Genomic DNA, 22,456 nt, shown 5'->3' with positions numbered 1-22,456 from the left:
GAGTAAATAAAAAATTTAAAGAATCACAGAAATGAGACTGGTGTTATCAACTCACTTTATTGAGTTGTAAACAGAAAAGAAGCAATAAAACCTCAAGACGGTTTTGCTTTGTGTTGTTGTTTTAGAGGAACGGGCTTCATTGACCCACCAAGGCCTGGATACTTTTTAGAGAAAGTAACAGTTAATTTAAATCTGATTGATGTGGCAGAGTAACTCAGATATAGAGAGAAGGCTGGATTTATAGAGTATTTTTTAAAACAATGTTTTGTCCTGACATTGTAATTCATTTTAGAAAATTTGGAATATCCAAGAGTAAAAAATAAAACCAACGAGAATCTAACTACCAAGTTCTGTAACTAAACAAAAGAGTAGTTATTTCTTTCAGTTCAGTTCAGTTGCTCAGTTGTGTCCAACTCTTTGCGACCCCATGGACTTCAGCAAGCCAGGCTTCCCTGTCCATCACAACTCCCAGAGCTTGCTCAAACTCATGTCCATCAAGTCTTTTTTCTAAACATATACTTATTTCTAGGAAGAATTGAAATATAAAGCTTTTCATTCTGCTCTGTTAGTTAACATTGAGGATATGAGTCCAATGACTATACATTATTCCATACTGAGAGTGTTTTAACTATATCCCCTCTGTGCGATGGCTCATCTATTTCCTACTGGTAATCATTTTTGTTTTAAGGTTTCATCTTGTCACTAAATCTTATACAGCATCTCATTATTTTATAATAGATTCATCAAAATGGAATTGAGGCATTAAGAGCATTTTTAAGGCTCTTGATAAATTTATTTTCATATAAGCTATATCAATTTATATTCCTGCCAGCAATAATAAAGTGAATGTCTTGGCTGTCAATAGGGTATGAAAGATCTGTCTACTATGTTGTTTGGCCACTAAGTCATGTCCAACTTTTTGTGACCCTATGGACTGTAGCCTGCCAGGCTCCTCTGTCCATGGGATTCTCCAAGCAAGAATACTGGAGTGGGTTGCCATGCCCTCCTCCAGGGGATCTTCCTGGTGGTGGGTGAGACCCCTTTAAAGAGGTGGTCAGGAAAGTCCTTTCTGAGATGAATAAGCACAGAGAGGAAAAGTCCAGGAGGAAGGGATGGTGCCATGTAGCAAGAACAGGAAGACTGGTTCATCAGGCAGCTGTTGAAACGGGCAACAATATGACCTTATAGGGTCTCAGGCCATGGGAAGCAGGCTCGGTTTCATTACAAACACAATACCAGGCTGTTGAAGATTATTAGCAAAGGCGGAAACTTGCTCCAGTTCACTTGTTCAGATCGGTTTGGCTTCTCTGAGGAGGGTAGGAGGATACCCAGGCAAGAATGGACACAAGGTGAGTTAAGAGGTGAGGGAAACAACGATAGACTGGGCAGGGTGGTGACAGGGGTGAGGCCCAAGTGTGAAGCTTGTGTGTGTGTGTGTGCATGTGTGTGTGTGAGGCCCAAGTGTGAAGCTTGTGTGTGTGTGTGTGTGTGCGCCTTTAGCTTCCAAGGAGGAATGTTGTAAGGGAGGTTACCTGCTGATGATGTGGATCAGGAGTGCTCAAATCAGGGCCCTAGAAAGGCCATCAACTTCCCTAACTGACATTATTATGGAGATGAAGAAGGAGACACCTTCCCAGGAGACTTTTAAATAGAGCAAGTGCTCATATGCTGGTTGTTCCTGACTCTGTGTTTACAAAGACTGTCAGATCTCCACATTCATTCTGCAGTCATCACTCCCCCAGTGGACTTATGTCTCCTAACATGACAGTATCAGCAGCTGGTAGTTACCAACTCCTATTATGTCCCGGTTATGTGATGACCTCCTGGAAACACTGTCTCGTTAATACTACGACCACCCATCAGTTTGTAGTGTTAACCTTGTAGGATCGCCTAGCACAAGAGGCTATGTGCTTAGTCACTCAGTCATCTCCTACTCTTTGCGATCCCACGGACTGTAGCCCACGAGGCTCCTCTGTCCATGGGATTCTCCAGACAAGAATACTGGAGTGGGTTGCCATGCCCTCCTCCAGAGGACTTTCTCAACCCAGGGATTGAACCTACGTCTCCCACATTGCAGGTGGATTCCTTACCATCTGAGCCATCAGGGAAGCCCCTAGTGCTGTCAGTTTCCCTCTGCTAAGCAGGTCAACTTTAGAATCTGTGAGGTCAAGTCAGGGGAGTCTGTGCTTGGATGGAAATCTGCACATGGCACTGAGCACCCCCTTCAGGTGGGTTTTACAGATCTAAGCTTACGGAGAACCGAGTGCAACTCAGAATAGTCCGTGTTTGTGATATGCAAACACGAGGAACAACACTCCTTCCTCTGGAAAAGCCAGTTTTGCTGCATTTGCACAATACTCTGGCATCCTTGACTCCAGATAAACCTGTGCATCTCTGCTCCCTTGAACTGGTTCTAACTGCCTAGTTCCCACACCCAAATATGAGCAGAATAAATTTAACATTTGTTCATTTTATACCTAGAGGAGAGCCATGCTTTTAGTTTTCTTTGAAAATTATCCCTTCACACTGAAAAGCAGGAAAAAACACATTTGCTCCTTTCAGGGGCACCAGGCCTTGGCACAGTTAGATAACTGCCTGCTCTAGCTGCCATTTGGGATCTGGGCTCCGCTATCCAGTGCTCACGTGAGCTCCAAGGCCAGCTTTGTTCTGTACTTTGTCAGTGTCACTGTTTCTGCTTCAGACCAGATCTCGGGGCGGGCTGTCTCTCCTCTGTTGCCATTCCTGGGTTCCAGCCCTCCATCTGACATACCAGAACCCAACAACTCAGGGGATGTTATCTCCCTGGTTCAGAGGTTCTAAGATAAAGTTTAATGGAAATTTAAGGCAAAAGCCTGATTCATTTTAAAGGGATAGAAACTCCCTTCTACAGACCTGTGAAGATAAATTGAGGTATTGCGAAATAAAGCATTTTGTCACAGAGGGTCGTGGCATTGTACAGGGGACAGGAATCAAGACCATCCCCAAGACAAGGAATTGCAAAAAAGCAAAATGGCTGTCTGAGGAGGCCTTACAAATAGCTGTGAAAAGAAGTGAAGCAAAAAGCAAAGGGGAAAAGGAAAGATATACCCATTTGAATGCAGAGTTCCAAAGAATAGCAAGGAGAGATAAGAAAGCCTTCCTCAGTGATCAATGCAAAGAAATAGAGGAAAACAATAGAATGGGAAAGACTAGAGATCTCTTCAAGAAAATTAGAGATACTAACGGAACACTTTATGCAAAGATGGGCTCGCTAAAGGACAGAAACAGTAGAGACCTAACAGGAGCAGAAGATGTTAAGAAGAGGTGGCAAGAATACACAGAAGAACTGTACAAAAAAGATCTTCATGACCCAGAAAATCACAGTGGTGTGATCACTCACCTAGAGCCAGATATCCTGCAATGTGAAGTCAAGTGGGCCTTAGGAAGCATCACTACGAACAAAGCTAGTGGAGGTGATGGAATTCCACTTGAGCTATTTCAAATCCTGAAAGATGATGCTGTGAAAGTGCTGCACTCAACATGCCAGCACATTTGGAAAACTCAGCAGTGGCCACAGGACTGGAAAAGGTCAGTTTTCATCCCAATCCCAAAGAAAAGCAATGCCAAAGAATGCTCAAACTACCACACAACTGCACTCATCTCACATGCTAGTAAAGTAATGCTCAAAATCCTACAAGCCAGGCTTCAGCAATACATGAACTGTGAACTTCAAGATGTTCAACCTAGTTTTAGAAAAGGCAGAGGAACCAGAGATCAAATTGCCAACATCCCCTGGATCATCAAAAAAGCAAGAGTTCCAGAAAAACATCTATTTCTGTTTTATTGACAATACCAAAGCCTTTGACTGTGTGGGTCACAATAAACTGTGGAAAATTCTGAAAGAGATGGGAATACCAGACCACCTGACCTGCCTCCTGAGAAATCTGTATGCAGATCAGGAAGCAACAATTAGAACTGGACATGGAACAAGAGACTGGTTCCAAATAGGAAAAGGAGTACATCAAGGCTGGGCTGGAGGAAGCACAAGCTGGAATCAAGATTGCCGGGAGAAATATCAATAACCTCAGATATGTAGATGACACCACCCTAATGGCAGAAAGTGAAGAACTAAAGAGCCTCTTGATGAAAGTGAAAGAAGAGAGTAAAAAAGTTGGCTTAAAGCTCAGCATTCAGAAAACTAAGACCATGGCATCTGGTTCCATCACTTCATGGCAAACAGATGGGGAAACAGTGGAAACAGTGGCAGATTTTATTTTTCTGGGCTCCAAAATCACTGCAGATGGTGATTGCAGCCATGAAATTAGAAGACGCTTACTCCTCGGAAGGAAAGTTATGACCAACCTAGACAGCATATTAAAAAGCAGAGATATTACTTTGCCAACAAAGGTCCGTCTAGTCAAGGCTATGGTTTTTCCAGTAGTCATGTATGGATGTGAGCGTTGGACTATGAAGAAAGCTGAGCACAGAAGAATTGATGCTTTTGAACGGTGGTATTGTTGAAGACTCTTGAGAGTCCCTTGAACTGCGAGGAGATCCAACCAGTCCATCCTAAAAGAGATCAGTCCTGTTGTTCATTGGAAGGACTGATGTTGACGCTGAAACTCCAATAATTTGGCCACCTGATGTGAAGAGCTGACTCACTGGGAAAGACCCTGATGCTTGGAAAGAGTGAAGGCAGAAGGAGAAGGGGACGAGAGAGGATGAGATGGTTGGATGGCATCACTGACTCAATGGACATGGGTTTGGGTGGACTCCGGGAGTTGGCGATGAACAGGGAGGCCTGGCGTTCTGCAGTTCATGGGGTCGCAAGTAGTCGGTTCAGACTGAGCAACTGAACTGAACTGAAATGAATCCTGGAAGTACTGTAATTTATTAGTTGGTGTTTTGCCCTACATTTTATATTTGCAACATGGGATTTCTCCCTCTTGCTTTCACTTCTTGACAAATAAAGCACCTGCTTGGACAGGGCACAAGACTACAGTGTTTAAGGAACATTGAGGGTGAGCAATGTGGCATCCCCTCAGAGGTGGAAGTGGTGGGGCAGAAAAAACAGACTAAATAAACTGCCATCCAGGGAGGCCATAGTAGAGGTGCTAATGGTTGGGATTTTCAAGGATGGAGAGAAATCAGTATGATGCTATCTCCAAAGTCTGAGAAAAAATAACTGTCAATTTAGAATATTATGTTATTAAATGCTCATTCAAGGATGAAGATGAAAATATTTTCATCCAAATAAAAGTTGAGAGCATTCACCATTAAGATACTCTCACTAAAGACACTTCTTCAGGGTATCCTTTTTGAATTCAGTTGTTGGTTTTTTTATATTGAGGTGTATTAGCTGTTTGCATATTTTGGATGTTAACCAGGGATGAGCTTTGAACAGAATACTTCTATTTCCAAAACAAAACACATAGAGGGGAAAAGAAAATGAAGAATACATGCTGGTTTTACTCTTAGTAGCTGAAGGCACCCTGCTATCTCCACGTGCTTCCTCCACAATACACCGATACTTGCCAAATTGCTACCAGATCACCTCATTTCTTGCTCACACAATTTCCCCAGGACTGGACTGTTCAAAGGATAAGTCCTTACCAAACATTCAAGACTCTCTAAAATTCAATTCCAACTTAATTCTCCAAAAAGCTCACTTAAAGCAGTATTAATTAACCTAGGCAATTGGTCTGTAAGTTAAATACCAAATAGGCAACAGCATCTACTCACCTATAATCCCTTGCTTTTGCAGTTCGTTCTCCCTGGAAAGCCTCATTTCCTCTGTTTACCTCTGTAAGGTTCACTCAGGTTTTAAAGTCTAGTGCAAACTTTATATTCTCTACAAGGGCTTTTCACACAACGCATACAATTCTTATTTTCTCTAAGTCTCCTCTGCCATTTAATACAAACTGCTTTAGTGGAAGTTACCCGTTTAGGTAGAGGGTGACATATCACTCAAGCAGGAATCTGTTAGTTTATAAATTCTTCGTATCCCTAAACGTTCTCAACACTTAAATAAATACCAGTAGGGTCAACAATTGTTAGTAATAACGACCACACCTTGGTTTGAAACTGTTAACCAAATCTCCTCACGAGTGGGTAGCTAGACTGGCTTCTCCACTAAAGCCACTATGATCCACTAGGGAAGGGGGACGACATTGCCACCTGCAAGGTCAAAAGCAAAGTAAGTAGTAATGCGTGAAATCCGACTTATATGCAGTGAGAGTGATAAGGCGCTGAGCTTTAGACAAAGGTCAGACCACAAAACGGTCCCCGACGACCACGCGCAGTCTGCTCTTAGAAGCCGGAGTAAAACAGCAAACAGCCTCCTGCTAGGAGGGTCTGGGGCGGGGGATGGGTGGGCTGGAGCTTCCCCGCTGCCGATTGGCTCCCTGGAGCCACCGCCTCCGGCGATAGGTCGCTGCCGCAAGGGATACCGGGTCGGCACGCGGCTCGGGCCTGGGATTCGAGGCGCGAAGATGGCGGCTGAGGCGTTGAGGGCTAGGCGTCCCGTGTCCTGCGGGCAGGTGGAGACGCACGGCCGGGCCCGAGGAGCCACCGAGGCCCTGTGCAGCCGGTGTGGAAGAAGGGCGCCCAGAGCTCTGGGTGAGAGGCTGGGGGTCAGTCCGCCTGCCGTCACGGGCGCTGAGGAACAGGCAGAGTAGGGAGTGGCTGCGACGGTGAGGAGCACGGGGCAGCCCAGGCCTCGAGCGCGCAGCCCGCCTTTGAGGTCCTGACGCCAAGGCCCGGAGAGCGGCTTTCCGCCCTGCTGCGCACTGACTGCCCCACTGATGGGTTCGCAGGTTCAAGAAAGGGGTAATGTGAGAATTTGACCGTCATTCTGTGGTGAAGAAGCAACGAAACTTCTTTTTCTTGCGTAGTTTTGTTGTGGTAACCAAAGGTTCCTGATATTTAAGAACGGATATTAGGGGTGGGGGCGGGGGACTTGCTCTTTTGGCCTAAAGCCTTGTTCAGAAGACAGCTCGTTAGGTTTTGTGCATCTTGTGCTCAGTCTTGGGCCATCCAGGGAGAACGTGTGCCCATGCTCCGCTCACTGAGACTCTCCTCAATTGAAAACAGGTTCAGTTTATTTGATCCTAACCTCACAGGCCTTAGAGTGCTGTATCTCTGCAGGGGTGTGTTGTTAAAACTAAACTCTTGGAGCTGCCAGAGTCGTCTTATCACTCTGTGCAACTGTTATATTTTATACTTTCAAAGTGAAAGTCCATTTTCTCAGTCGCTCCAGGATGGACTCTGCTTGGGAGACCTGAGCGTAGAGAAAGTTGGTTGTGTTTTCTTGGGCAGAGGCAAGTTCTCTTACCCGAATTTCGATTGCTACTGTTTCGTAGAAAATCTCCATTATTTGATGGTATAGTATTACAAAATAAAGTTTTAGAACATGACATTTTAAAATCACCTGTTCTTTCATACATTTGTATTATAATGCTGAGAAGTACTCAATTGGAAAGATGGTGCCTATGCATGTGGAATTATCAAAGTGCTTTGTAAGCTGTAATGCAGCCCACGTTATTTCGACTTGTACAGTATCAGAAATCTTTAAAAGGTAAAACAGTTTTGATATCCTTAGTATCTCTGGAATTTAAATTAGAGCTTTAAAATTTACCCTGGTTTTAAACAACCTTTAGATGTTTCATTAGCTTAAAAACGAAAGTTCTTTTTGTCAAAAGAATGCAATTGTTTTAATATAAATCAGCAGTAACACTAATAGTAAATGAAGCCTAATTTTATCTAGTTTCTTTTCCCATTTCTTGCAAAATCTTTTAAAATGACTTAAAATGAAATAGCTATAACAAATATATTGTGATAAACCAGATTCTACTTAGAGTATTAAAATGTTGGTATTAGATGGTATTTCCCATCATAAATGCTAAATTTGTGAAAAATAACCTTTATGTGGGTCATGTTTGTGTGACAGTAGTGGCATCTGATTTCTGTGTTTGCCAATGTCTTAGATCATTAAGAGAGGATTTTTTTTTAATTTGAGTGTAACTGATTTACAGTGTTTGTTTCAGGTGTACAGTAAAGTGAATTAGTTATATGAATACATCTACATAATATCCACTCTCTTTTTTTTGTTGTTGTTTTGGTTCTTTTCCCGTTATAGACTATTACAGGAGTATTGAGTAGAGTTCCCTGTGCTATATAGCAGGTTCTTGTTATCTATTTTATGTATAGTAGTGTGTATATGTCAGTCCCCTTCTCCCAGTTTACCCTTTCCCATCCCCTGGTAACCATAAATTTACTTTCTACATCCATGACTCTACTTCTGTTTTGTAAGTAAGTTCATTTGTACACCCCCCCCCCATTTTTTAGATTGCACATGTAATTGATACCATACAATATTCGTCTTTCTGTGTTTGACTTCACTCGGTATAACAATATCTAAGTCCATCCATGTTGCTGCAAATGGCATTATTTTGTTCAAAGAGAAGGGTCTTGCCAGTTTCTCAAATTGACCTTCACTGTCCCCTTTCACAGGATGGGAAGTATAAATTAGCAGGATGGGAAGTATAAATTAGCAGAGGGAAGTATGATCAAGTAGAAGGAACATTAGACTTGGAAACAGAACTAGATTGGAATCTGGGTTATACCATTTATCCCAGATCACCAAAATGTTTATCCATCTCTAGAGTGTCAAATATAATATCTACAGCCTATTTAGCTGTGATAATTATAATGATCAAATGGAGTATGTCAGATTTTTATATGATTTTTTTCTTTATATGATTGTAAGAGCTGGCAGATTCAAAGTATTATAGGTACCAAATAACTATCCAAATGAATGCAAGCAATATTAATTATCTCTGCCTGGTTTTTCTTCTGATTTTTCTCCCTCCTGATTTGTATTGTTTCTCTTGAATTTTAATAAGTCATCCATTTCTAACTAAATAGATATATTTTTCTATAGAAGAGAATCCCTTTTAATTTTCCCCTCTGATTATACATAGAATATTCAACATTAACAAACTGAAAAGTTTAATTCATAGAAGAATTTCATCAGTAGGTCACCACCATGAACTTCAATGTGGACATTCTTTTTGTGACCTGTGCTTATTAATGACTGAAGAATACAGCACAATCCCATGCCCTGATTGTGAGGTAAGTTTTATTGTTCATATCAATCACATTACAACCTAATGTTAAAGGTAAAAATGGTAGAGAAATAAAGCATACTTCTAATTAGGAACTAAAAACTTGGGGTTTTGCTGCTGAGTCTTTTAAATAAAGAAACCTAGCAAAAGATAAAGCTTTTCACATACCTTTTTGTAACTATTCAAAGTGATCAAAAAGAATGCAAGCTTAAGGTCATACACTTATCAGCCTACATCTGTATTTGTTTAAAAGATTTTTTGATGTGGACCATTTTTAGAGTCTTTATTGAAATGGCCAGAACATTGCCTCTATTTTATGGGTTGTTTTTTTTTTTTTTGCCCTGGGGCATGTGGGATCTTAGCGCTTTGACTAGGGCTTGAACCTTCATCCTCTGCATTGGAAAGTGAAGTCTTAACCACTGGACTGCAAGGGAAGTACTAAAATCTCTATCCCCTTTTTCTACACTGATATCATGTAAGCAAATTTAGAATTTCCCTCTGCCCCTCAACCTTTGTGTGTCATTAAATTTACACTTGTAGAGATGTGTTTAAAAAAAAAAGCAAACAACATCCTAAAGTTAACTTTAGAAGTGCTAAAAATAATGCAGTTGCACTAAGACCCATGCACTAGTGATAATGAGAACAAATTAAGGATTTCAAATAAAATTTACTGAACTTTGCATTTACTACAAATATAAGTGTTGCTCAGTTTATATTAGTATGTTCCTAGAAAGTTTTCTTAATCTGTATTTAATTCTTAATGTTCCACTTGAGAGATCAGATTTTGAAGATTTGTATCCATTATTTTCTGTGGCAGTGTGCCAGACAGTTAATATAGAGGCAGAATAGTTCTTGTGCCCTAATCCCGAGTTTCCTCATTTGTGAGATGGAAATAATACCTGCTTTTCTTATAGAATTGTAAAAGTCAAATCTGAATTATGTGAAAGTTCTCTCCAAATTTTAAAATAAGTGTTGTGTTCGACGCTTGATTATTTAGATATGGATTAACTGGTTTGCAGGTTAACTAGATAAAAATACATAGGTGAGTAATAAGTCGTGTCTGACTCTTTGCTACTGTATAGACTGAGGCATGTCAGCCTCCTCTGTCCGTGGAAGTCTCCAGCCAAGAATACTGGAGTGGGTTGCCATTCTCTTCTCCAGGGGATCTTCCCGACCCAGGGACTGATCCTGCATATGTTATGTCTCCTGCATTGGCAGGCCATTCTTTGCTACTAGTGCTACCAAGAATATTTATAATAATGCATATTGTTTTTGTTGTTCAGTTGCTCAGCTGTGTCTGACTTTTTGCAACCCCATGGACAGCAGCACACAAGGCTTCCCTGTCCTTCTCCAGGAGCTTGCTCAAACTCGTGTCCATTGAGTTGGTGATGCCATCCAACCATCTCGTCCTTTGTTGTCCCCTTTTCCTCCGGCCTTTGGTCTTTCCCAGCAGTAAGGCAGGATCTTTTCTAATGAGTCAGCTTTTCACATCAGGTAGCCAAAATATTGGAGCTTCAGCATCAGTCCTTCCAATGAATTTTCAGGATTGATTTCCTTTAGGATTGACTGGTTTGATCTTGCAGTCCAAGGGACTCTCAAGAGTCTTCTCCAGCACCACAGTTCAAAAGCATCAGTCCTTTGGCACTCAGGGCTTCCCTGGTGGCTTCAGCTTCCCTGAAGCCTGGCACACCAGGCTTCCCTGATAAAGAATATGTGTGCAGTGCGGGAGACCTGCCTGCAATGGTTCAATCCCTGGGTTAGGAAGATCCCCTGGAGAAGGAAAGGGCTACCCACTCCAGTATTCTGGCCTGGAGAATTCCATGGACTGTATAGTCCATGTGGTCGCAAAGTGTCAGATAGGACTGAGTGACTTTCACTTTCCGCACTCAACCTTCTTTATGGTCCAGATTTCACATACATATATAATAATATGTATATAAACATACAAATGTGTGATTTATGCAGGTTTCAGTTATAGCAGAAATATGTACACGCTGGCAGATGCTTGTTTTGGAATTACATACTTTATGAATCATGGCCTTTATTGTGGGAAATTCCTATTCCCTCTCCCTTTTATTTTTGACAATAGCTAGCTCCATAGTTAAGACAAAGGAGAGCCTAGCTCCTGGTTGAAATGTAATATCCCTGACAGATTGAGTCTTGTGGTGGGTAAAGAGTGAATGAAGGGAAAAGAAAGAGGCAGACCACTGTAACTGTCTCTGCCCATGTCCATCCTGTTCTGATATTCAAAAAATAGCAAGTTTATTAGAACAGTAACCTCTTGCCTTTTGTGGCAAATGACTTTGTGTTTAATGGTCTCTTAAAACACTAGCATGTATTATTTTTAGTGTTTTGGGTAACATCTAATCAAGTGTTTATATTGTATTTACAAATACTGGTTTTTTATTTTGAAATTTACATTTATGTGTGCTTTTTTATTGGAGTATAATTGCTTTACAGTGCTGTTACAAATACTGGTTTTTGATTTTAGGATTGTAGCAGATCTATTTTGTATCATTTGACTAGTTCTGCCTCTCACTTTGGGAAACATGGTCTATCCCATCCTACTTTTCTTTTCTCCTTTCTCCTTGTGCTATATTATAAACCACGTAATTGACAGAGGACTGTATTCAGTCTTCAAATGCACTAAAGCTGGCCGCTATTTAAAGGAATCCTTCAAGAAACCTTCCTGAAATTATTACCATTCTTTTATTAGTTTTATATATATATATAATTTATTTTTGACTGCACTGCGTCTTCCTTGCAGCTCAACATCTCTCTAGTTAAGGCTCTGGGTTGCGGCCCCATGGACTGTAGAGAGCCCCATGGACTCTCTAGTTGTGGCCCCATGGACTGTATGTAGGCTGCCAGGCTCCTCTGTCCATGGGATTCTCCCGGCAAGAACACTGGAGTGGGTTGCCATTTCCTTTTCCAGGAGGTATTCCTGATCCATGAATCGAACCTGCATCTCCTGCATTGCAGGCAAATTCTTTACCATCTGAACTACAAGGGAAGCCCCTAGTTAAGGTATGTGCCCTTAGTTGTTCTGCAGCCTGTGGGATCTTAGTTCCCCAACCAGAGATGGATCTCAAGTCCCCTGCATTGGGAGGCAGATTCTTAACCACTTGACCACCAGGGAAGTCCCTGTTAGTTTTTAAAGTTTACATTTTGCTGGTATCTTGTATTTGGAAAAAGATAAAGGAAGAATCAAGCCTAAATTAGTGCAAAGCCTGAATTTATCGACATTTTCCAGATTGAAATTTATTACTTTTAAATAATGTATATGCTCTAAAAAGTATTGCCTATATTCACATTAGAGTTATATTTATAATTTATCTTTAATGTTGAAGGCCCAGGTAATGCTATTTCATGCTTAAGCCTAAAATGATTCCATTCAGAGTTAATGGGTATGCTTGTGTTCTTATTTCTGAGTTTGAGTGCATATGAATTTATGTATCAGTGTTTATCTTTCATAGTGGCATGGGATTTTTAAATAACATCTCTGTTTTTGATATTCTGTTCCATTCAGTTGTGTACAACTCTTTAAGACCCCATGGACTGCAGCAGGCCAGGTCTCCCTGTCCCTCACCAACTCCCAGAGTTTACCTAAACTCGTCTCCATTGAGTTGGTGATGCCATCCAACCATCTCATCCTCTGTCGTCCACTTTTCCTTCTACCTTCACTCTTTCCCAGCATCAGGGTCTTTTCCAGTGAGTCAGCTCTTCATATCAGGTGGCCAAAATATTGGAGTTTCAGCTTCAACATCAGTCCTTCCAATGAACACTCAGGACTGATCTCCTTTAGGATGGACTGATTGGATCTCCTTGCAGTCCAAGGGACTCTCAAGAGTCATCAACAATACCACCGTTCAAAAGCATCAGTCCTTCGGTGCTCAGCTTTCTTTATAGTCCAACTCTCACATCCATACATGACTACTGGAAAAACCATAGCCTTGACTAGATGGACCTTTGTTGGCAAAGTAATGTCTCTGCTTTTTAATATGCTGTCTAGGTTGGTCATAACTTTCCTTCCGAGGAGTAAGCGTCTTTTAATTTCATGGCTGCAGTGATTTTGGAGCTTAAAAAAAGTCTGCCACTGTTTCCCCTGTTTCCCCATCTATTTGCCGTGAAGTGATGGAACCAGATGCCATGATCTTAGTTTTCTGAATGCTGAGCTTTAAGCCAACTTTTTTACTCTCTTCTTTCACTTTCATCAAGACGCTCTTTAGTTTTTCACTTTCTGCCATTAGGGTGGTGTCATCTACATATCTGAGGTTATTGATGTTTCTCCCGGCAATCTTGATTCCAGCTTGTGCTTCCTCCAGCCCAGCATTTCTCATGATGTACTCTGCATATAAGTTAAATAAGCAGGGTGACAATATATAGCCTTGATGTACTCCTTTTCCTATTTGGAACCAGTCTCTTGTTCCATGTCCAGTTCTAATTGTTGCTTCCTGACCTGCATACAGATTTCTCAGGAGGCAGGTCAGGTGGTCTGGTATTCTCATCTCTTTCAGAATTTTCCACAGTTTATTGTGATCCACACAGTCAAAGGCTTTGGTATTGTCAATAAAACAGAAATAGATGTTTTTCTGGAACTCTTGCTTTTTTGATGATCCAGGGGATGTTGGCAGTTTGATCTCTGGTTCCTCTGCCCTTTCTGAAACCAGCTTGAACATCTGGAAGTTCACGGTTCACATATTGCTGAAGCCTGGCTTGGGGAATTTTGAGCATTACTTTACTAGCATGTGAGATGAGTGCAGTTGTGTGGTAGTTTGAGCATTCTTTGGCATTGCTTTTCTTTGGGATTGGGATGAAAACTGACCTTTTCCAGTCCTGTGGCCACTGCTGAGTTTTCCAAATGTGCTGGCATGTTGAGTGCAGCACTTTCATAGCATCATCTTTCAGGATTTGAAATAGCTCAAGTGGAATTCCATCACCTCCACTAGCTTTGTTCGAGGTTAAGCTTTCTAAAGCCCATTTGACTTCACATTGCAGGATATCTGGCTCTAGGTGAGTGATCACACCACTGTGATTTTCTGGGTCATGAAGATCTTTTTTGTACAGTTCTTCTGTGTATTCTTGCCACCTCTTCTTAACATCTTCTGCTCCTGTTAGGTCTCTACTGTTTCTGTCCTTTAGCGAGCCCATCTTTGCATAAATTGTTCCCTTAGTATCTCTAATTTTCTTGAAGAGATCTCTAGTCTTTCCCATTCTATTGTTTTCCTCTGTTTCTTTGCATTGATCACTGAGGAAGGCTTTCTTATCTCTCCTTGCTATTCTTTGGAACTCTGCATTCAAATGGGTGTATCTTTCCTTTTCTCTGTTGCTTTTGGCTTCTCCTCTTTTCACGGCTATTTGTAAGGCCTCCTCAGACAGCCATTTTGCTATTTTGCATTTCTTTTTCTTGGGGATGGTCTTGATCCCTGTCTCCTGTACAATGTCAGGAACCTCCATCCATAGTTCATCAGGCACTCTATCAGATCTAGTCCCTTAAATCTGTTTCTCACTTCCACTGTATAATCAATTGTTAAGGATTTCATTTAGGTCATACCTGAATGGTCTAGTGGTTTTCCCTACTTTCTTCAATTTAAGTCTGAATTTGGCAATAAGGAGTTCATGATGTAAGCTATAGCCAGCTCCCAGTCTTGTTTTTGCTGACTGTATAAAGCTTCTACTTCTTTGGCTGCAAAGAATATAATCAGTCTGATTTCAGTGTTGACCATGTGGTGATGTCCATGTGTAGAATCATCTCTTGTGTTGTTGGATGAGAGTGTTTTCTATGACCAATGTGTTCTCTTGGTAAAACTCTATTAGCCTTTGCCGTGCCTCATTCTGTACTCCAAGGCCAAATTTGCCTGTTACTCCAGGTGTTTCTTGACTTCCTACTTTTGCATTCCAGTCCTATTAATGGTTATTACTAACTATTCTATAGTTATATACAGCAATATGACAGATTTTGTTTTAGAATATGACCATACTTAGGTTGCATTACAAAAATACTGGCATTTTATTGATCATTTGAACCTAAGTCTAAAAATATATTGGGCCATGAGAAAATGACAAATTAACCAATCATAGGTAATTAGTATATATTAAAATCACATGTAGATTGGAATAACCTACAAATTGAAAATGTGAACTAGAAGAGACTGTAGGTAATTGTTTAATCTTGGATGGAGAAGCCTTGTTATTCATCACTGAAGTCAGAACCCACAGAAGAAAGTGAAAGCCGCTCAGTCAGGTTGGGCTCTTTGCGACCCCATGGACTATACAGTCCATGGAATTCTCCAGGCCAGAATACTGGAGTGGGTAGCCGTTTCCTTCTTCAGGGTATCTTCCCAACCCAGGGATGGAACCGAGGTCTCTCCCGCATTGCAGGCTGATTCTTTATCAGCTGAGTCACCAGGGAAGTCAGAAGCCACAGAGAAAATGCTGGTTAAATTTGACCACATTTTTTCTGTTACAAGTAGCAAAAAACAAACAAGCAAAAACACCACCATAAATAAACCAAAAAAACACCATAAATAAAACTTAAGCAACAAGCTATTCTGGAGTAGGGGGGATAAAATCTTTATTGTATATATCAGAAGTTAAGACTTTACACAATTTTAACTGAAATATTTTAAATCAGTTGTATTTAATATTTTCTTAAATTTTCTGGGTGAAATGTCCTGTATCAAATCTGTTGGTAGTAACAATAAGCTCTTACTATGAAATGCCAGACTAAAGGGGCATAAATGAGGAGGTGGATAGAAATTAAGATTTTAGCCCTGAATTTTAGGGGGTGCTCTTAAAAATATTTGATGCAATCTGTTATTTTAAAAGTAACACTTTTCCCTTATTATCTAATAATAGATAACTGTCTTTGGTACATTATACTTAAAAGCTTGCCAGAACATCCTCTTCCCCACCAAAGATATATATTTACACGGGACACTTTAACATTTAGTAGTCTGCTACATTCCTTCCAGCATTAACCTATTGTCATGAATGTCTCCTACATTATTTTTAATGGCTGCATAATAAACCATGGTACATAAATGTTATAATATAATCTCTTTATGATAAACACTAGGTGACTTCAGATTTTTTCATTAGGGTTTTGCACAATTCCTCAAACTCACTCCCACCAAAAAAAAAAAAATTCTACCAGCAGGTTCTGTTAATTATTAGGTCTAAAAAAATCCATGTTTGTATTTGTCATATTTTTTTTAAGTTTGGCCATTTAATGGGCAAAAAATGGGTATCTGTTTTAAATTGAAATTCCCTGAATACTAGTGAAATTGATCAGTTTTTCATGTTAACTTCTCAGTTCTTTATGGAAAATCTTTAAGAGATCCTTCCAGGTCCTTTCCATATTTTCCTTTCGAATTGTCTTTTCCCTAAATTGTAAGAATACTTCATGTGATAGAGATATTAACACTTTGTTCTGTGTGTTTTAACTCTTTTCTCCCATTTTTTCACATTTAATTTTTTTAGATTTAACCATTAAGAAATGTTTCCTTCTTCATTTGTTTTATCCCCCTCCTTCATGGCTTCTAAGTTTTCTTTGATTAGGCAAAAGTTTCTTTTTTTTTTTTTTTTGATTAGGCAAAACTTTCATCTCAGAGTTATACATTATTTTATTTTTTTAGTGCATTTATCTTTTATTTTTTTAGAAAGGTCCCTATTAGGTCCCTTTCTAATATATTTTATATGATATAAGGTGGCTATATGACTTTCTTCTTCAGAATGATTAGCTGATCCACACCATTTATTGGATTATCTTTTGTCTTTTTTTTTTTAATGTCTTAGTTTATTCTCTCTCATGAAAAATCTGCACAGTCACCACAGATACAGTCACTGCAGAATCTTTACTGCTTTTTGCTGGGACCAGCATTGGCCTTTGCAGTCCCCCTGACTTTTTTCATTCTGTTCTTGCATTCCTTTTGCTGTTTTCTTGAGGTCTTTTTCTTCTCATCCAGGCCATGTCTTACAAGCCTGTGTTTGGGCTCATTCTTTGTGTAATCCAAGAATTCATAAACCATGCCAAAACCTTGCCACCACCAAAATAGATTCTGAATCCAAATACAAAAATGACATCTGGTCTTGTACATTTTGGCTAGTTTTTCCTGAATTTCTGTTTTAGTTACTGTTGCCTTCCCAGAGTGAAGAACATAGATTACCATTTATTTCCCCTGAAGTGGTCGGTTGGTCATGAATTTCCTGATCTGAATAGTTACTGTGTCGTCCATGATGGCAGCTATCTTCAGGCAGCCAGAGAGCTAAAGAGTCTTTTTTGTCTATTTAATTGAAATCCAAAATCGCTGCAGATGGTGACTGCAGCCGTGAAGTTAAAAGACGCTTACTCCTTGGAAGAAAAGTTACGACCAACCTAGACAGCATATTAAAAAGCAGAGACATTACTTGGCCAATAAAGGTCCGTCTAGTCAGGGCTACAGTTTCTCCAGTAGTCATGTATGGATGTGAGAGTTGGACTATAAAGAAAGCTGAGCACCAAAGAATTGATGCTTTTGAACTGTGGTATTGTTGAAGACTCTTGAGAGTCCCTTGGACTGCAAGGAGATCCAACCAGTCCATCCTAAAGGAGATCAGTCCTGGGTATTCGTTGGAAGGACTGATGTTGAAGCTGAAACTTCAATACTATGGCCACCTGATGCAAAGAGCTGACTTATTAGAAAAGACCCTGATGCTGGGAAAGAGTGAAGGCAGGAGGAGAAAGGGACAACAGAGAATGAGATGTTTGGATGGCATCACTGACTCAATGGACATGAGTTTGGGTAAACCTCAGGAATTGGTGATGGACAGGGAGGCCTGGCCTGCTGCAGTCCATGGGGTCTCAAAGAGTTGGACATGACTGAGCGACTGAACTGAACTGAATTGAAATACCACTTATAGTCTGTATGAGATTCCTGTATAGTGAATCTGTTTCAGGGCTTTGTTCTGTTCATTTACATTTGACAACTCAGGTTTGAATTGAGTAGGTTCACTTATATGTGGTTATTTTTCAGTAACAAATACTACAGTAGGGAGTCTGTGGTTGGTTGAATCTGAGGATGCAGAGGAACCACAGATACAGAGTGAAAGTGTTAGTCGCTTAGTTGTCTCCAACTCTTTTGTGACTCCATGGACTGTATATAGCCCATCAGGCTCCTCTGTCCTTGGGATTCTCCATGTGAGAATATTGGAGTGGGCAGCTGTGCCCTTATCCAGAGATCTTCCCAACTCAGGGATCAAACTCTGGTCTTCCACATTGCAGGCAGATTCTTTACCACCTGAACCACATTGTGGTCAGAAAAGATGCTTGGAATGATTTCAGTTTTTTTAATTTACCCAGGCTAGGTTTATGGCCCAGAATGTGATCTCTCCTGGAGAAGGTTCCATGTGCACTTGAGAAAAAGGTGAAATTCGTTGTTTTGGGGTGAAATGTCCTATAGATACAATTAGGTCTAACTGGTTCATTGTATCGTTTAAAGTTTGTGTTTCCTTGTTAATTTTCTGTTTAGTTGATCTATCCATAGGTGTGAGTGGGGTATTAAAGTCTCCCATTTTTACTGTATTATTGTTAATTTCCCCTTTCATACTTGTTAGAATTTGCCTTACATATTGCGGTGCTCCTATGTTGGGTGCATATATATTTATAATTGTTATATCTTCTTCTTGGATTGATCCCTTGATCATTATGTAGTGTCCTTCTTTGTCTCTTTTCACAGCCTTTATTTTAAAGTCTATTTTATCTGATATGAGTATTTCTACTCCTCCTTTCTTTTGGTCTCCATTTGCTTCAAATATCTTTTTCAAGCCCTTCACTTTCAGTCTGTATGTGTCCCTTGTTTTGAGGTGGGTCTCTTGTAGATAGCATATATAGCGGTCTTGTTTTTGTATCCATTCAGCCCGTCTTTGTCTTTTGGTTGGGGCATTCAACCCATTTACATTTAAGGTAATTATTGATAAGTATGATCCTGTTGCCATTTACTTTGTTGTTTTGGATTTGAGTTTATACACCCTTTCTGTATTTCCTGTCCAGAGAAGATCTTTTAGCATTTGTTGAAGAGCTGATTTGGTGGTGCTGAATTCTTTCAGCTTTTGCTTGTCTGTAAAGCTTTTGATTTCTCCTTCATATTTGAATGAGATCCTTGCTGGGTACAGTAATCTAGGTTGTAGGTTTTTCTCTTTCATCACTTTAAGTATGTCCTGCCATTCCCTTCTGGCCTGAAGAGTTTCTGTTGAAAGATCAGTTGTTATCCTTATGGGAATCCCCTTGTGTGTTATTTGTTGTTTCTCCCTTGTTGCTTTTAATATTTGTTCTTTGTTAATTTGATTTATATGTGTCTTGGGGTGTTTTGCCTTGGGTTTATCCTGTTTGGGACTCTCTGGGTTTCTTGGACTTGGGTGACTATTTCCTTCCCCATTTTAGGGAAGTTTTCAGCTATTATCTCCTTAAGTATTTTCTCATGGCCTTTCTGTTTGTCGTCTTCTCCTGGGACTCCTATGGTTCGAATGTTGGGGCGTTTAACATTGTCCCAGGGGTCCCTGAAGTTATCCTCATTTCTTTTCATTCTTTTTCTTTTTTACTCTCTGCTTCATTTATTTCTACCATTCTATCGTCTACCTCACTTATTCTGTCTTCTACCTCACTTATCCTATCTTCAGTCCCCATTATTCTACTGTTGGTTCCCTCCAGAGTGTTTTTTATCTCATTTATTGCATTATTCATTATATATTGACTTTTTAAAATTTCTTCTAGGTCCTTGTTAAACATTTCTTGCATCTTCTCAGTCCTTGTTTCCAGGCTATTTATCTGTAACTCCATCTTGTTTTCAAGATTTTGGATCATTTTTACTGTCATTATTCTGAATTGTTTTTCAGGTAGACTCCCTGTCTCCTCTTTTGTTTGGTTTGGTGGGCATTTATCATGTTCCTTTACCTGCCAAGTATTTCTCTGCCTTTTCATCTTATTTAGATTGTTTGGAGTGACCTTTCTGTGTTCTGGCGGTTTGTGGCTCCTCTTTATTGTGGAGGTTCCTCCCTATGGGTGGTGTTGGATGAGTGGCTTGTCAAGGTTTCCTGGTTAGGGAAGCTTGCGTTGGTGTTCTGGTGGGTGGCGCTCAATTTCTTCTCTCTGGAGTGCAAGGACACTTCATTAAGTGTCCAGTAGTGAATTTTGAGATGTCTGTGGGTTTGGTGTGACTTTGGGCAGCCTGTATATTGAAGCTCAGGGCTATGTTCCTGCATTGCTAGAGAGTTTGCGTGGTATGTCTTGCTCTGGCACTTGTTAGCTCTTGGGTGGTGCTTGGTTTCAGTGTAGGTATGGAGGCTTTTGGATCTCTTACCGATTAATGTTCCCTGGAGTCAGGAGTTCTCTGGTGTTCTCAGGTTTGGGGCTTAAGCCTCCTGCCTCTGGATTTCAGTCTTATTCTTACAGTAGCCTCAAGACTTCTCCATCCATACAGCACCAATGATAAAACATCTAGGTTAATGGTGAAAAGATTCTCCACAGTGGGGGATACCCAGAGAGGTTCACAGAGTTATGTGGAGAAGAGGGAGGAGGGAGATAGAGGTGACCAGGAGGAGAAGAGGGGGAATCAAAAGGGGAGAGAGCAATCTAGCCAGTAAGCAATTCTGTATGTGCTCTCCACAGTCTGAAACCCTCAGAGGTTCATGGAGTTACATAGAGAAGAGGAGAGGGAAGAAGGAGATAGAGGTGACCAGGAGGAGAAAAGGGGGAATCAAAAGGAGAGAGACAGATCTAGGCAGTAATCAGTTCCCTAAGTGTACTCCATAGCCTGGAACACACAGATTCACAGAGTTGGGTAGAGAAGAGAAGGGGGAGGGAGGAGATAAAGGTGACCTGGGGGAGAAAAAGGAGAGTCAAAAGGGGGAGAGAGTAATCACACCAGTAATCACACTCCTAAGTAAAAATGGGTACTGAAGATTGGAGTCTTAAAGGTACAAAATTGATAACAAATACCAAAAGCAAAGATTAAAAAATCTAGAGTAGAGGTTAAACTCTCAATAATACAATATTAAAAAAATAAAACAAAATCACAAAAATTATAAAAAATATATATGAAGTTTGCTTTATAAATAGTGTCTTTTTTTGCAAGGTAATAGTAGGTTATAAAAATGAAAATTAAAGGAATAATAGAAGACTTAAAAATAAAATTAAAAAACTTTTTTTTAATGATAATAAGTAAAAATATATCTAGGAATATCTCTGGAGCTATTGCGGGCAGTGTGGGGTCAGTTCAGTTTCAGATAGTTCCTTGTTTCAGCTTATACCTCTTAAGATCTATAGACACCTTCCAATGTAGTCGGTGCTAGCTACAGGGTTTTATTCTGTTGCACCTGTCACTTCCAAAGCAGTTCCCTGTTTATTTTGGCTTCTGTTTGCTGGTCTCTTCAGTGTCTAATTTCCGCCTTGACACAAGGGGGCGAAGGTGGTCATTTATTTAGGCTCACTTGTTCAGTCGTGCTGTGGGGAGGGAGGACCACTGCAAACAAACATCACTGGCGTGTGTGGGGAGCGCTCGCAGTGCCTGGGCCACACTGGGTTTGCCCCTGCTCAGGGCGTGTGTGCTTTGCCAGTCTACACTGCTCAGGCTCCAGGTTGGCCTGCAAGGGAACTGTCTAAAGCAGGCCCTGGGTTGCGTACACTTCTCAGGTCTAAGACGCTCAGGTTCAGGATCTCGGGTACTCCACAAAGGCGCAGACTCCGTTGGGCCTGCGTTTTGTGCCCTTCCCAGGTCTGAGCAGCTCAGGCAACTAGGTGCTTGGCGAGTGCACTCTTCTTAGGTGTGGTGCATCTTATCACCTCCCTGGTCCTAGCTGCTCAGTTTACTGGGTGGCAGCTGGCGCACCATTTCAGGTATGCCATGTGTCTCTTCTGGGGATCTGATCTGTGGCTGCGACCCTCCCAGTGGATGTCAACCATCCAGTATCCCAGGAAGTCTTGGTTAGCAACTGGAAGCCTGCTCGCAGTTTGGTAGGGGATGCCATCTCTGGGGCCGAGTTTGCCCCTTTCTGGCTCTGGCTGCTACCCAACCTGCCTCCAGCAGGGGATGGGCCAGTCCACAGTCGGCTAGCTCTCCTCTGGCATTCGCTCAGTGTTTTGTTCTGTGAGTGGGTGGCAGTGCCTTAGGTTAGGGCTTTTCGAGGGATAGTTCTCTCCTTTTTTTTCCTCTCTCTCTCTGGCTATCCCACAGTTTGGGTTGCTATCTCATGTTAGCTCCCTCAGATTGCCCTAACGGCATTCAGGCCTGGTCCTTACTCTAAGCAATGCAGCCCGCTCCTCCCTGTACAGCCCCCACTTGCTGGTGACTCTGCTGGAAGTTGCCGTTAGGCATGTA

The 22,456-nt window shown here is 41.0% G+C and overlaps 1 protein-coding gene and 1 pseudogene across 1 annotated transcript in view; one reads left to right on the top strand and one right to left on the bottom strand.

Annotated features, from left to right (window-relative positions):
• The first annotated feature begins 6,185 nt into the window (after positions 1–6,185).
• RNF17 (ring finger protein 17) overlaps positions 6,186–22,456 on the top strand; it is a 113,964-nt gene continuing 97,693 nt past the window's right edge. The window contains exons 1-2 of the mRNA XM_043477807.1: positions 6,186–6,597; positions 9,017–9,111. Coding sequence (XP_043333742.1) covers positions 6,186–6,597; positions 9,017–9,111 — 507 coding nt within the window. The remainder of the gene's footprint in view (positions 6,598–9,016; positions 9,112–22,456) is intronic.
• On the bottom strand, positions 16,961–17,341 carry LOC122447179 (annotated as a pseudogene).

Source organism: Cervus canadensis, chromosome 9, assembly GCF_019320065.1.
Source record: "Cervus canadensis isolate Bull #8, Minnesota chromosome 9, ASM1932006v1, whole genome shotgun sequence".
Classification (NCBI taxonomy): domain Eukaryota; kingdom Metazoa; phylum Chordata; class Mammalia; order Artiodactyla; family Cervidae; genus Cervus; species Cervus canadensis.
This window is presented reverse-complemented; position numbering and strand designations above follow the sequence as displayed.